Raw genomic sequence first — 15,544 nt, 5'->3', positions numbered from 1 at the left:
ATCTCAGCAAAGGAGAAGTGGTCACTATCACAGATTTAGACTGGTTTGTGAACAATATTTGAGGGAAATGGTGATTTTGTGTATGTGGAAAAAGTTTTAGATCTTTGAGTTCATCTCATACAAAATGGGAGCAAAACCAAAAGTGTTGCATTTAGATTTTTGTTGAGTGTAGTTAAAGTTAAAGGAATACTCGGCTCAACAGAGCTCTGACTCTTTGTCAGCCTGGCTACAGTGCTGAAAAGAAACCTGGGGTTGTTCTTATTTTCTTCAATTAATGATGAATAGTAAGATGTCCTAGCTTTATGGAGGGCTTTTTTTTATAGAGCAACAGACTCTTTTTCCAGGCTAAATGAAGATCTTCTAAATTAGTGAGACGCCATTTCCTCTCCAGCTTACGGGTTATCTGCTTTAAGCTGCGAGTTTGTGGGTTATACCACGGAGTCAGGCACTTCTGATTTAAGGCTCTCTTTTTCAGAGGAGCTACAGCATCCAAAGTTGTGCTCAATGAGGATGTAAAGCTATTGACGAGATAATCTATCTCACTCACAGAGTTTAGGTAGCTACTCTGCACTGTGTGGTATATGGCATTGGAGAACATAACAAAGAAGGAATCATATCCTTAAACCTAGTTACAGTGCAGTCTAAGGCACACCTGTGCACTAATCATGGTGTCTAATCAGCATCTTGATATGGCACACCTGTGAGGTGGGATGGATTATCTCAGCAAAGGAGAAGTGCTCACTATCACAGATTTAGACTGGTTTGTGAACAATATTTGAGGGAAATGGTGATATTGTGTATGTGGAAAAAGTTTTAGATCTTTGAGTTCATCTCATGCAAAATGGGAGCAAAACCAAAAGTGTTGCATTTATATTTTTGTTGAGTATAGTTGCAAGTTTTCGGCAGATTCTAATAAAGTAATGGCATAATGCTGCTAATGAAGTAACTGCATAAAGCAACTGTATAAAGCAACTAAAAAAGTAACTTGTCAAAGTTACTTTTCACAACACTGCTGTCAAGTCAACATGACGGACCTTGATCACACGGAGCGAGTTGCTGTGCTCTATTTGTTGTGGAAAGCTGACAAATGTCGCTAGCGGCGTCGTCCCTGGGTTCACAACATCCTCATTAGATGTTCCCAATTCGGGGAGTTTCATTATTTGCTGCAGGAGTTGCGTCTGGATGACAGGTGCTTTCAGCGGTACTTCCGGCTCTCCAGGACCCAGTTTGAAGACCTCCTGTCCCGTTCACCCGTGCACAAAAAACAAAAAAACAACAAAACAAAACTGGCTGCCGCTGCAGTTCCTTGCTCTCCCCTCAAACTCTGTCATAATTGTGTTATAAGCCAGTTACCATTTGTTTTGTTATTATACACCTGTGTAGTTAATAAAATTATCATCACGGACAATTCGTTCACGTGTGCACGTGGAAAAAAAGAAACTGGCTGCTGCTGCTGCTGCAGTGCTGCTGCTTGCTCTCCCCTCGAACTCTGTCATAATTGTGAAATAAAGGACAAAAGGGACATAAGTCCTGCTCACAGGCTGGCTGCCAGAGACAGGACATGTCCACACCAAGTATAAACTCCAGACATCTCCACGTCACTACATATCCAGTCCCTGGTTGGTCATCAGGGCGCAACAAGATAAAAAAGTTCAGTTTTTCAGCTTGGGGAAGAGGGCAACGTGGCGCAACACGATATCGCGCCACAAACACACCAATCGCTCAAAATTGATTTATTCGCATCCATCGCTTAGCATTGCATGGCTTGAACTTTTGTGGTGCCACAACGCGTCCTTCTATAGGGATTACATGGCAACCTGTTGCCGCCATTGCTCGCGTGGCGTCCGGTGTGAACGTGGCATAAGTATCAAGTGTCTGCTATGAATTATTGCAGAGTTCTGTTCACAAGAATGTGTTCACAGACGCACACAGAGAAACAGACAGAAGCATGGCAATATTAAATCCTTCACATTTGACAAAAAATTAAACAATTAAATAAAGTGAAAGTTTTTTTTTTTTTTTTTTTTTAAAGGAGGTGGTGAGAAAAAGAAATTTCCACACACACACACCTCTTTTATATAACAGGTGAAGCTGAATGAGTCATTCAGGTTGATTTATAAGAGCAAATCAGGTGAGTTATGCAACCATCCTGCAGGCTCTGTGTGTGTGTGTGTGTGTGTGTGTGTGTGTGTGTGTGTGTGTGTGTGTGTGTGTGTGTGTGTGTGTGTGTGTGTGTGTTTTCGTGTGTCAGAAACCACAAGGTCAAGAGGCAGATAACCGACTAATGACGGAGAGAGGAGGGCAAGTATGAGGGAGAAGGCAGCGAGAGGTGAGGCGAGGTAACGCACTCTGTTTGTAGGCCAGTGTGTCACCGCTGCTGAGGAGGAGAAGAAACAGAAGAGACGATGAAACAACACACGTGGCTGGAAGCTGCAGTCACTCTCTCACCTCTTACATAAAGTCTCTGGCAGCACAAACGCCACGGTGTGTACTTTAAACAGTACTGTGTGTACTTTCAGCCTGCGTACAACCTCTGAGGAATCACTCCAACACACACACGCGCTGAAAATTTGACAGCCGTGGGCTCAAATTCTGATCACCCCGGAGCCGCTGGCAAAGCCGCGGGAACATTTTTAGGAGGAGCGAAGAAAAAGGAGCTCAGTCGCACAACACGAAGCTGTTAGGAGTCCAACAGGTTCAGGAAAGTCTCTACTCTGTGTGCACATGGGTCTGTCCGTGTGGACGATGTGCACAAGATATCTGCACAAAGATCCGGTTTACTGAGGTCAAACTTTGTACACAAAGTCACTAACACCTCCAACATGTCTGACATTTGCAGTCTTTCACTTCTAACTGTGGCCACCAGGGGGGTCAAGGCGCTGAAAGCCGAGCAGTGACCTCTGGTGCCGCAAGTTAAAGCCAACATGGAAGTGAAAAAAAAAAACCCCTGCAGTTCCTTAAATGGCCACATCTAAAACCAAAGCACTTCAAACCTACATGTTAGAAACTCTCTGTGATGTCACAGAGGGTTTGTCCATTACACCTACAGTCTACGCTGAAACCTTTTTAGACGATACCTGGACAAAGACTTTGTGTATAAGGATGAAAGCTGGTTTATTAATATTAATCAGCCACAACGAGATGAAAAAAAAAACTAACAAAAGGACTTTAAAAGGAGGAAATTTGAAGGAAAAAAATTAGTACAACATGAGTTACATCAGGAAGTGCAGAGATCAAAACCTGAACGCTCACTAAAAGAGACATTAAACAAAAGGAATTAAAGCCGCGCGGCTTCCCTGGTGAAGGATACCCCCCCACTGCAACGTAACAAAACAGGTGAACCCTCGGAGATGGACCAGAACCACAGCTTGCCTGAACATGACGAGATAATCCTGCCGAGGTCAATTACACAGAAACACAGTGACTACGTTTACATGCAGCCAATAACCCTTTCATAACCGGAATATTAGCAATAACCCGGTTGTGCACGGCCATGCAAACGCCCGCAAAAACCCAAATATGCTCATATTCTGGTTTTTAAAAACCCAAATATGACCCCTGGGTTACTCCTTTTCTAACCCAAATATCAGGTCATATAAACGCGCATTGGGATATCCCCATAGAAAGGAACATTATTTTGTGTTCTGCGCATGTCCTATCCGCAAGGAATCTTAGTCTTTTGAGTACGGCAACTACGTGTATGCAGCGCGCGCAACCCATCGGACACCACAGAAGCAGAGGTAAACAAGCATGGGGAAATCCAGATGCGGCAGCACAGCACCACACTTTGGAGCGAGGAGGAAACTGAGCACTTCATTAGTATCATGAAAGACATGAATATAATGTCTTTTATTGACAGTAAAAAGTACCAAGATACCGACATTTACAAGAAGGTGGCCGAAAAGTTACGCAAAGCAGGATCTGAACGAACACCAGACCAAATCAAGCACCGAGGAAGACGTGCGTCGCTGTTTAGATGGGGATATTCCAAATGATACCAGTGACCATGTATACAGGAGTAACTGTCTGCTTAAGCATGTATGAGGTATGTCCAAAAAGAATCCAACCTTTATATTTTTTTCAAAAACTATATGGATTTGAATCACGTGTGATTGCATCAGCCAAGCTTGAACCTTCGTACGCATGCGTGAGTTTTTTCACGCATGTCAGTTGCGTCATTCGCCTGTGAGCAGGCTTTGTGTGAGCAGCGGTCCACCCCTCTCGTCAGATTTTTACTGCGAATAAAATGACTGAATGATTTGGAGCTTTGCTGCATCAAATTTTTCCAGAAACTGTGAGAGACCTCCAGGTGGACACCATTCGGAAAATTCAGATGGCTTTCAGGGACGATTTTATGGGGATTACACAGATTAAGGAGTGTTACAGCCGGTTTAAAGACCGCCCACGTGGTCTGAGAGCACGGCGCACTCTGAGCGCGGATCGACAGGTTGAAACCCCGCTGAAACAACCAGATCATTTCCAAAGTGAAGGCTTTGTTGATCCGGGACGTCATTTGACTACCACAGAACTAGGAAGAAGACATGGACATCAGCACTTTTTCGGCACATTCCACTGTTACAGGAGTTTTTGTCATGGAAAGAGAAGCAGAGGAATGCGCAATAAAAATCATACGAGAGGGGTGGACCACTGCTCACACAAAGCCTGCTCACAGGCGAATGACGCAACCGACAGGCGTGAAAAAAACTCACGCATGCGCACGAAGGTTCAAGCTTGGCTGATGCAATCACACGTGATTCAAATCCATATAGTTTTTGAAAAAAATAAAAAAGGTCCGTTACTTTTTAGACAGACCTCGTAAATAGGTTATTCCTAATGATTCAGAAACCGGAATATTGACCTTATCCCGAATATTAACAGCATCTAAACGTAGCCAGTGTGTAGTCCAGAGGGAGAGAAAAAAAAAAAAAAAAAAAAAAAAAAAATCAGTCCAACAGGATCTTTCCTCGTGTTACTCAACAGAAGTGCTGCTTTTTATTAATTTATTTTAAAAACATCCGGTTAATGAAGAACAAAGTGATGGGCAAACTGCACAGTGAATTTCAACTTTGTGGATTTGTAGCTTTTTAATCGCTCGTCACATTCAGAGCAGTGACAAGACATGTCGTGTCTCTATTCATGGACGGAGCAATCCCTGGAATGACAAGCATGCTCAGCGCTATTTGACATTCCTAAATAAATACCAACGCCGTCAGACACACAAAACCTGCAGCACCTCCTGCACAAAACCAGAGGACGATACAACGTGCATTTTTGTTTGAGCTCTCTCTCCATTTTCTAATCCATACAAAATTAGTATCTGGATTAGTTTTGACGGCTGGACAGAATAAAAACACCCGAACATCAGCCTGGGGAACACAGTTCTACACAATTAAAATAAACAAAAAGACATTAATGAATAATGAAAACAACAGCTGCAGTTTCATACAGTTTTCATCCTACCTAGCTGACCTAATTAAACCCTATGTACCGGCCCGGGCGTTGCATTCTCAGGGTGCAGGACTACTTAGTGTCCCTAGGGTGAATAAGAAGTCTGCGGGTCACAAAGCTTTCTCTTATTGTGCCCCTGTTCTCTGGAATGATCTCCCTGCATCAATAAATCAGTCAGATTCTGTGGAGACTTTCAAGTCCAGACTTAAGAGGCACTTATTTTCCCTCCCTAGCATACTGGCATAGTATGTTACTATGTTTTTTACTATTAATTCATTTTATTTGTAAACGGAACAGGCCGCGGCCTCAACTTTATCTAAATTCTGGGTCTTTTAGTGAAGCTTAGGGCTAGTGGCCGGCGATCACCTTAGTATTTTGTTTGTTCTTCTTGTTGCTTAATGCTGACAAATTATACCTTATTTATGCAGCTCCATCCAGAGATGGGTGTGGTGTCTGCTTCTGAAACCCTCCTGTCCTCTGCACTGGCAACATTTCCTGTATATTGTTTTGTGAATTGTTCTGTGATTTTCTGTTCTGTTCTGTTAGGGAGTGTTTCTTTACCACTGTTGCCTGTGTTCTTGCTCTGGGGGTTGGTAAGGTTAGACCTTACTTGTGTGAAGCGCCTTGAGGCAACTTTTTGTGATTTGGCACTATATAAATGAAAATAAATTGAAATTCAGCTGTCCAACATGTTGGATTTTAAAGTGCTCTGAAATTCCTACATTATTATTACTATTATCATTATTATTATTATGAAAGAATCGTCAACTAAAAATGCTCAAATGTGAAGATTTATTAGTTTTCTGTATTATAGCTATTCCAAGTGGAATATATTTGGGTATATTTAAGACAAAAACTCATCTCAAAGCATCACTTTGGGGTTAATGAAACATAGCATTTTAAATATATCTTATATACTTATAAAAAAAATTGATTTAACTACAAATGAGATGTTGGTAATTGTTACCCCCCGCCTCACATTTACCCCCTAACCCACTGGTCTGATGAACCAACCCGCATCCACCAATCACACCTTGGTATTAGTTTAGGTAACCGTAGAAACAGCCAATAGGAGGTGGGACGACACTAGGGTTAGCAGCTGGGATGAACCGGCGAAAAAATGGACGTAATTGAATAAAGTAGACGAGTGGACAAAGAGAAATAAAAACCAGGATGAGGTTCTTTTGGAGATGAAGACATCGTTATGGATCCAAAAGCATCACATTCATTAACGTTTACATTCCAAATCAAATCAAATCAATTTTATTTATATAGCGCCAAATCACAACAAACAGTTGCCCCAAGGCGCTTTATATTGTAAGGCAAGGCCATACAATAATTACGGAAAAACCCCAACGGTCAAAACGACCCCCTGTGAGCAAGCACTTGGCAACAGTGGGAAGGAAAAACTCCCTTTTAACAGGAAGAAACCTCCAGCAGAACCAGGCTCAGGGAGGGGCAGTCTTCTGCTGGGACTGGTTGGGGCTGAGGGAGAGAACCGGGAAAAAGACATGCTGTGGAGGGGAGCAGAGATCAATCACTAATGATTAAATGCAGAGTGGTGCATACAGAGCAAAAAGAGAAAGAAACACTCAGTGCATCATGGGAACCCCCCAGCAGTCTAAGTCTATAGCAGCATAACTAAGGGATGGTTCAGGGTCACCTGATCCAGCCCTAACTATAAGCTTTAGCAAAAAGGAAAGTTTTAAGCCTAATTTTAAAAGTAGAGAGGGTGTCTGTCTCCCTGATCTGAATTGGGAGCTGGTTCCACAGGAGAGGAGCCTGAAAGCTTAAGGCTCTGCCTCCCATTCTACTCTTACAAACCCTAGGAACTACAAGTAAGCCTGCAGTCTGAGAGCGAAGCGCTCTATTGGGGTGATATGGTACTATGAGGTCCCTAAGATAAGATGGGACCTGATTATTCAAAACCTTATAAGTAAGAAGAAGAATTTTAAATTCTATTCTAGAATTAACAGGAAGCCAATGAAGAGAGGCCAATATGGGTGAGATATGCTCTCTCCTTCTAGTCCCTGTTAGCACTCTAGCTGCAGCATTTTGAATTAACTGAAGGCTTTTCAGGGAACGTTTAGGTCAACCTGATAATAATGAATTACAATAGTCCAGCCTAGAGGAAATAAATGCCTGAATTAGTTTTTCAGCATCACTCTAAGACAAGACCTTTCTAATTTTAGAGATATTGCGCAAATGCAAAAAACCAGTCCTACATATTTGTTTAATATGCGCATTGAATGACATAACCTGATCAAAAATGACTCCAAGATTTATCACAGTATTACTAGAGGTCAGGGTAATGCCATCCAGAGTAAGGATCTGGTTAGACACCATGTTTCTAAGATTTGTGGGGCCAAGTACAATAACTTCAGTTTTATCTGAGTTTAAAAGCAGGAAATTAGAGGTCATCCATGTCTTTATGTCTGTAAGACAATCCTGCAGTTTAACTAATTGGTGTGTGTCCTCTGGCTTCATGGATAGATAAAGCTGGGTATCATCTGCGTAACAATGAAAATTTAAGCAATGCCGTCTAATAATACTGCCTAAGGGAAACATGTATAAAGTGATGAATAAAATTGGTCCTAGCACATAACCTTGTGGAACTCCATAATTAACCTTAGTCTGTGAAGAAGATTCCCCATTTACATGAACAAATTGTAATCTATTAGATAAATATGATTCAAACCACTGCAGCGCAGTGCCTTTAATACCTATGGCATGCTCTAATCTCTGTAATAAAATTTTATTGTCAACAGTATCAAAAGCAGCACTGAGGTCTAACAGAACAAGCACAGAGATGAGTCCACTGTCTGAGGCCATAAGAAAATCATTTGTAACCTTCACTAAGGCTGTTTCTGTACTATGATGAATTCTAAAACCTGACTGAAACTCTTCAAATAGACCATTCCTCTGCAGATGATCAGTTAGCTGTTTTACAACTACCCTTTCAAGAATTTTTGAGAGAAAAGGAAGGTTGGAGATTGGCCTATAATTAGCTAAGATAGCTGGGTCAAGTGATGGCTTTTTAAGTAATGGCTTAATTACTGCCACCTTAAAAGCCTGTGGTACATAGCCAGCTAATAAAGATAGATTGATCATATTTAAGATCGAAGCATTAATTAATGGTAGGGCTTCCTTGAGCAGCCTGGTAGGAATGGGGTCTAATAGACATGTTGATGGTTTGGAGGAAGTAACTAATGAAAATAACTCAGACAGAACAATCGGAGAGAAAGTGTCTAACCAAATACCGGCATCACTGAAAGCAGCCAAAGATAACGATATGTCTTTGGGATGGTTATGAGTAATTTTTTCTCTAATAGTTAAAATTTTATTAGCAAAGAAAGTCATGAAGTCATTACTAGTTAAAGTTAAAGGAATACTCGGCTCAATAGAGCTCTGACTCTTTGTCAGCCTGGCTACAGTGCTGAAAAGAAACCTGGGGTTGTTCTTATTTTCTTCAATTAGTGATGAGTAGTAAGATGTCCTAGCTTTACGGCGGGCTTTTTATAGAGCAACAGACTCTTTTTCCAGGCTAAGTGAAGATCTTCTAAATTAGTGAGACGCCATTTCCTCTCCAACTTACGGGTTATCTGCTTTAAGCTGCGAGTTTGTGAGTTATACCACGGAGTCAGGCACTTCTGATTTAAGGCTCTCTTTTTCAGAGGAGCTACAGCATCCAAAGTTGTCTTCAATGAGGATGTAAAACTATTGACGAGATACTCTATCTCACTTACAGAGTTTAGGTAGCTACTCTGCACTGTGTTGGTATATGGCATTAGAGAACATAAAGAAGGAATCATATCCTTAAATGTAGTTACAGCGCTTTCTGAAAGACTTCTACTGTAATGAAACTTATTCCCCACTGCTGGGTAGTCCATCAGAGTAAATGTAAATGTTATTAAGAAATGATCAGACAGAAGGGAGTTTTCAGGGAATACTGTTAAGTCTTCAATTTCCATACCATAAGTCAGAACAAGATCTAAGATATGATTAAAGTGGTGGGTGGACTCATTTACATTTTGAGCAAAGCCAATTGAGTCTAATAATAGATTAAATGCAGTGTTGAGGCTGTCATTCTCAGCATCAATCAATCAATCAATCAATTTTTTTTATATAGCGCCAAATCACAACAAACAGTTGCCCCAAGGCGCTTTATATTGTAAGGCAAGGCCATACAATAATTATGTAAAACACATGCATCTGTGTGGATGTTAAAATCGCCCACTATAATTATCTTATCTGAGCTAAGCACTAAGTCAGACAAAAGGTCTGAAAATTCACAGAGAAACTCACAGTAACGACCAGGTGGACGATAGATAATAACAAATAAAACTGGTTTTTGGGACTTCCAATTTGGATGGACAAGACTAAGAGTCAAGCTTTCAAATGAATTAAAGCTCTGTCTGGGTTTTTGATTAATTAATAAGCTAATAATAATATCATTTCAGCTAATAATAATTTCAGAGCCCACCTTCTCTTACTTTCATGCTTCTGCATCAAATCAAAGAAATTGAAGTGCAGCTTCATCTGCAAACCTCGTTTTTAAAGAAGTTTGTTCTTGTTTAAAGCATCAGTTGTTTTTTTAACATGCGGAATATCCATACTTTAACTTCAGCACTGATCTGACCCGGTGTCAAAGGTCAGGCTGGTGATGTCCCCTACCTGTGAAGGACTCTGACTCGTCCAGGAGCAGCATGGTTTTGGAGTGGAGATCCTTCAGCCTCCTCAGTTTGTACTTATCAAACTCCCTGTCAGAGTCTATTCTGCCTCCTTTTTCAGAACAAAAAACAAAAACAACCACGTCTTCAAACAAACTGCAGGAGTTTTTTATATTTGCACTTCTGGTCTTTAATCTCCTGCCTCAGCGACTGAGCGAGTGGCTGCTGAGCGCTCGTCTGTGGTTCATAACAATGTGAATGTGAGGCAGAAGCAGGCGGGAGGGCTGGCAGCCCAAAAACTTACATAACCTCTCACGCTGGAGCCGGGGCCCCGCCGAAGGGGGACTCGCATGGGTGACCGCCAAAAGCCACGGCCACAACACATTCAGGAACACGTTCACAGCTGCTGCTCACTTCCATCATTAGTTAACCTGTTGGTTATTTTGCAATTAATCAAAAAATAAAATAATCAGTTCTATAAAACAAAAAAGAAAAATGTGCTTCTGCCCAAATTTTAAAATTTGATTCCTCTACGAAACCAGTTCACTTTAAAAACTCATCATTGTCAACTAGAAGGGTACTTTGACAACACATACGTCTAACTATATGAATAATGCTGGACTGTTTGCACTGGACACCAGAACATTACTGCCAGAGTAGAAGTCGCGCCGGAGTACAAAATGTATCATCAGCTCTTTAAATTGAGTTTATTGTACATTTGCTGTCCTGTATTTTTATTGTTGGAATTTATTATTGTGTTAAGTTATGTTTATCATTATTAATAACAAGTGCGATCTTTCAGTATACAAGTCACAGGTCCTCCAAAACTACTAAGAACAGAACAGCAAGTTATACTCGGGGAAAATATGGCAGTCAGTTGTTAAAATATAGCAACTTTGCTTAGAATCTCTGCCTGAATATTTAATTTCACTGTGATTCTATGATCCAGAGTGGCAGTAAATGCTGCAGCTGACTGACTGCCATGACTGAAGGGGTAACGGCGGTGTAGTGGCCGTGTTCGCGCATCCCAGCAAGAGGGTCACCAGTTCAAATCCACCTGTGCCACAGTATTCATGTACATCTGGAGTTGCATCAAGAAGACCTTGTGCCAAACCAACATGTGGATTGATACTGGTTTCGCTGTGGTGACCTTAAGCAAAAATGGCCGCAGCCAAAACAAGGGGATGAAAATATGTTTCTGATGTTTCCTTCAGTGGATCTAGTATGATTTGGCACATGTTTTACACCAGCTGTCCTTCTTGTGAAAGATCTAGATGTACAAAGCCAAAAGGCACATTTGGCCTCAAACCTGGGAATTTCTTAATAATTGATTCATTTGGATGCCAACCAACATTAAATTTTGGGTAACGTTTTGATTATGCCAACAACAACAGACAAAATATGGAAGTCATGATCAGTGGATTTAGAACCCTAACAAACAAAACTTTAAACCACATCTTTGGTTAAAACTTAAAACTAGAGTACATAAGTATAAAGACATTTAATTGTGGCCCTGTGATAGACTGGGGTCCTGTCCAGGTTGCACCCCGCCTCTCACCCACCGACCGCTGGGATACGCACCAGCTCCCCTGCAACGTTCAACTGGAATACGAATAAATTCATGAAGATTGTTATGTGCAGACGCAGGTTGAGGAGCGGACCAATGTCTGACCGAACCCAGCGCTAAATAACCAGAAAGCGGTTCCACAAACAAAACGATTTTATTTCCCCTCCAGTGCAATAATTAGTGTACAACATAAATATTTAGTTTGTCTGGCGGAGTGAAGGACGGCGCGCTCTCCAGCGCCCAAAAGGATCGAAGCCTCGGCGCTTCTGGACTCAGACTCACCGCCAAACACCCCCCAGGTGGACACGACAAACTGACTCTGTGAAGGATGGAAAAGGTGAGGTAAGTCAACAGAGCTACAGCAAATATCTTTCAGAGGCACACACTATCAGCAACACATTCAGGTCTGAATTTAAGCTTTATGTAAATGAGCAGCTTCTCACAACAGGTGGAGGATCATCAGTCCGTACGCCACGGCAGTGAGAAGCAAACTGCACAATCAATGTTCAAATATACTGCGTAACAAAATGCCAAATTACTATTAACGATCATTCAGACAATAATCACCTCTGATGTGTGCTGACAGCATGTGTCCCTCACCCGTCCTCCTTCACAGGCACGATGTGTCAAACCCTGGCGCGGTCCTCAGCGTCTCACAAACGAACGTCACAAGGTCGAGTTCCCGGCAATTCTGCTTGAACCACTCATGGCTTAAATGCAGAACACCATCTCATTATCTGCTTCAGCTGAAAGTCTTTAAGTTTACACGTGAGCATCATCCACAGGTGCTGCGAGTCAGTAGGCCTGCACGTGAACATCCTCCACAGGTGCAGCTAATAATGCTGATGAGGGCGAAGGACTCTTCTGCCAGCACCGTCTCCACAGACAAAAACCAGTTTGCATACCACCTGGAGAGCAAAGAAAAGAAAACAACACAAAAACATCCAGCCAAACGCCCCAACACACAACAAAGATCTAATTATTAGTTTAGACGTTTTTAAAAGCTGGTGAAAAACAAGTCACATCTTGTTAAAGTCAGTTTGAAAACTGCCGTATCACTGAACTGGTTTAAATCAGATTATTGTCCTTGGACTGGTCATATCAAATTCATCCCGTTTACATACATTTTGTTGCAGTTTGTTTAGAACAGATCAGGAATATCTGATTTAAAACATCTTGAGAGTATTTTTAAATCCACCTACAGTAGTGTTCAGAATAATAGTAGTGCTATGTGACTAAAAAGATTAATCCAGGTTTTGAGTATATTTTTTATTGTTACATGGGAAACAAGGTACCAGTAGCTTCAGTAGATTCTCACAAATCCAACAAGACCAAGCATTCATGATATGCACACTCTTAAGGCTATGAAATTGGGCTTTTAGTAAAAAAAAGTAGAAAAGGGGTGTTCACAATAATAGTAGAATCTGCTGTTGACGCTACAAACTCAAAACTATTATGTTCAAACTGCTTTTTTAGCAATCCTGTGAATCACTAAACTAGTATTTAGTTGTATAACCACAGTTTTTCATGATTTCTTCACATCTGCGAGGCATTAATTTTGTTGGTTTGGAACCAAGATTTGCTCGTTTACTAGTGTGCTTGGGGTCATTGTCTTGTTGAAACACCCATTTCAAGGGCATGTCCTCTTCAGCATAAGGCAACATGATCTCTTCAAGTATTTTGACATATCCAAACTGATCCATGATACCTGGTATGCGATATACAGACCCAACACCATAGCAGGAGAAACATGCCCATATCATGACGCTTGCACCACCATGCTTCATTGTCTTCACTGTGAACTGTGGCTTGAATTCAGAGTTTGGGGATCATCTCACAAACTGTCTGCGGCCCTTGGACCCAAAAAGAACAATTTTACTCTCATCAGTCCACAAAATATTCCTCCATTTCTCTTTAGGCCAGTTGATGTGTTCTTTGGCAAATTGTAACCTCTTCTGCACGTCTTTTATTTAACAGAGGGACTTTGCAGGGGATTCTTGCAAATAAATTAGCTTCACACAGGCGTCTTCTAACTGTCACAGCACTTACAGGTAACTCCAGACTGTCTTTAATCATCCTGGAGCTGATCAATGGGTGAGCCTTTGCCATTCTGGTTATTCTTCTATCCATTTTGATGGTTGTTTTCCATTTTCTTCCATGCGTCTCTGTTTTTTTTTTGTCCATTTTAAATCAAATCAAATCAATTTTATTTATATAGCGCCAAATCACAACAAACAGTTGCCCCAAGGCACTTTATATTGTAAGGCAAAGCCATACAATAATTACGGAAAAACCCCAACGGTCAAAACGACCCCCTGTGAGCAAGCACTTGGCAACAGTGGGAAGGAAAAACTCCCTTTTAACAGGAAGAAACCTCCAGCAGAACCAGGCTCAAGGAGGGGCAGTCTTCTGCTGGGACTGGTTGGGGCTGAGGGAGAGAACCGGGAAAAAGACATGCTGTGGAGGGGAGCAGAGATCAATCACTAATGATTAAATGCAGAGTGGTGCATACAGAGCAAAAAGAGAAAGAAACACTCAATGCATTATGGGAACCCCCCAGCAGTCTAAGTCTATAGCAGCATAACTAAAGGATGGTTCAGGGTCACCCGATCCAGCCCTAACTATAAGCTTTAGCAAAAAGGAAAGTTTTAAGCCTAATCTTAAAAGTAGAGAGGGTGTCTGTCTCCCTGATCCGAATTGGGAGCTGGTTCCACAGGAGAGGAGCCTGAAAGCTGAAGGCTCTGCCTCCCATTCTACTCTTACAAACCCTAGGAACTACAAGTAAGCCTGCAGTCAGAGCGAAGCGCTCTATTGGGGTGATATGGTACTATGAGGTCCCTAAGATAAGAAGGGACCTGACTATTCAAAACCTTATAAGTAAGAAGAAGAATTTTAAATTCTATTCTAGAATTAACAGGAAACCAATGAAGAGAGGCCAATATGGATGAGATATGCTCTCTCCTTCTAGTCCCCGTCAGTACTCTAGCAAATCACTGGAGATCATTGTAGATGAACAGCCTATAATTTTTGGCACCTGTGTATACGTTTTCCCCTCTCCAATCAACTTTTTAATCAAACTACGCTGTTCTTCTGAACAATGTCTGTACGTCCCATTTTCCTCAGGCTTTCAAAGAGAAAAGCATGTTCAACAGGTGCTGGCTTCATCCTTACATAGGGGACACCTGATTCACACTTGTTTGTTCCACAAAACTGACAAACTCACTGACTGATTGCCACACTACTATTATTGTGAACACCCCCTTTTCTACTTTTTTTTACTAATAGCCCAATTTCATAGCCTTAAGAGTGTGCATATCATGAATGCTTGGTCTTGTTGGATTTGTGAGAATCTACTGAATCTACTGGTACCTTGTTTACTATGTGACAATAAGAAATATACTCAAAACCTGGATTAATCTTTTTAGTCACATAGCACTACTATTATTCTGAACACTACTGTAAATGTGGTGTCCATTTTAAAAATACATAAATAGATCAAAATCCAATGTGAAGCTTATTAAAAGACAATTTACTGCTGGTGTAACACCACTTGCAAGAGGGAAAAGCAAGCTAATATTTGGTTCTAAGCAGTTAAAAACATTTGTGGTTTCAAAATCTATTTGAAACACTATTGTTTTTGATGTGCAACAATTTCAAGTCAAGTCTGGGGGTGCTGGTTGCACTTTGCCACATCTACGATACCCCAGAACCGCCTTGGGTCCTGGATGGCAACCATCCAGGTAGAAAAGTAGTCAATTCCAACATCTCTAACATAACATCCGTCTGCCACAGCCAAGTGAAACGTGGGTGTGTCCTTGGCCTTCTCCAGCCAGTGGGGTCATCAACACTCAGGCACAGA

General features: G+C 41.4%; 1 protein-coding gene across 2 annotated transcripts in view; it reads right to left on the bottom strand.

Moving 5' to 3' along the window:
* LOC117511834 (helicase ARIP4-like) overlaps positions 1-10,335 on the bottom strand; it is a 112,864-nt gene extending 102,529 nt beyond the window's left edge. For both annotated transcript variants that reach the window (XM_034171740.1, XM_034171741.1), the window contains exon 1: positions 10,123-10,335. In XM_034171740.1, the coding sequence (XP_034027631.1) occupies positions 10,123-10,156 (34 nt within the window). In that variant the 5' untranslated portion in view covers positions 10,157-10,335. The remainder of the gene's footprint in view (positions 1-10,122) is intronic.
* Positions 10,336-15,544: the final 5,209 nt, after the last annotated feature.

This window comes from Thalassophryne amazonica, chromosome 6, assembly GCF_902500255.1.
Source record: "Thalassophryne amazonica chromosome 6, fThaAma1.1, whole genome shotgun sequence".
NCBI lineage: Eukaryota > Metazoa > Chordata > Actinopteri > Batrachoidiformes > Batrachoididae > Thalassophryne > Thalassophryne amazonica.
The sequence above is the reverse complement of the archived record's forward strand: the minus strand, read 5'-3'. Positions and strand labels throughout refer to the sequence as shown.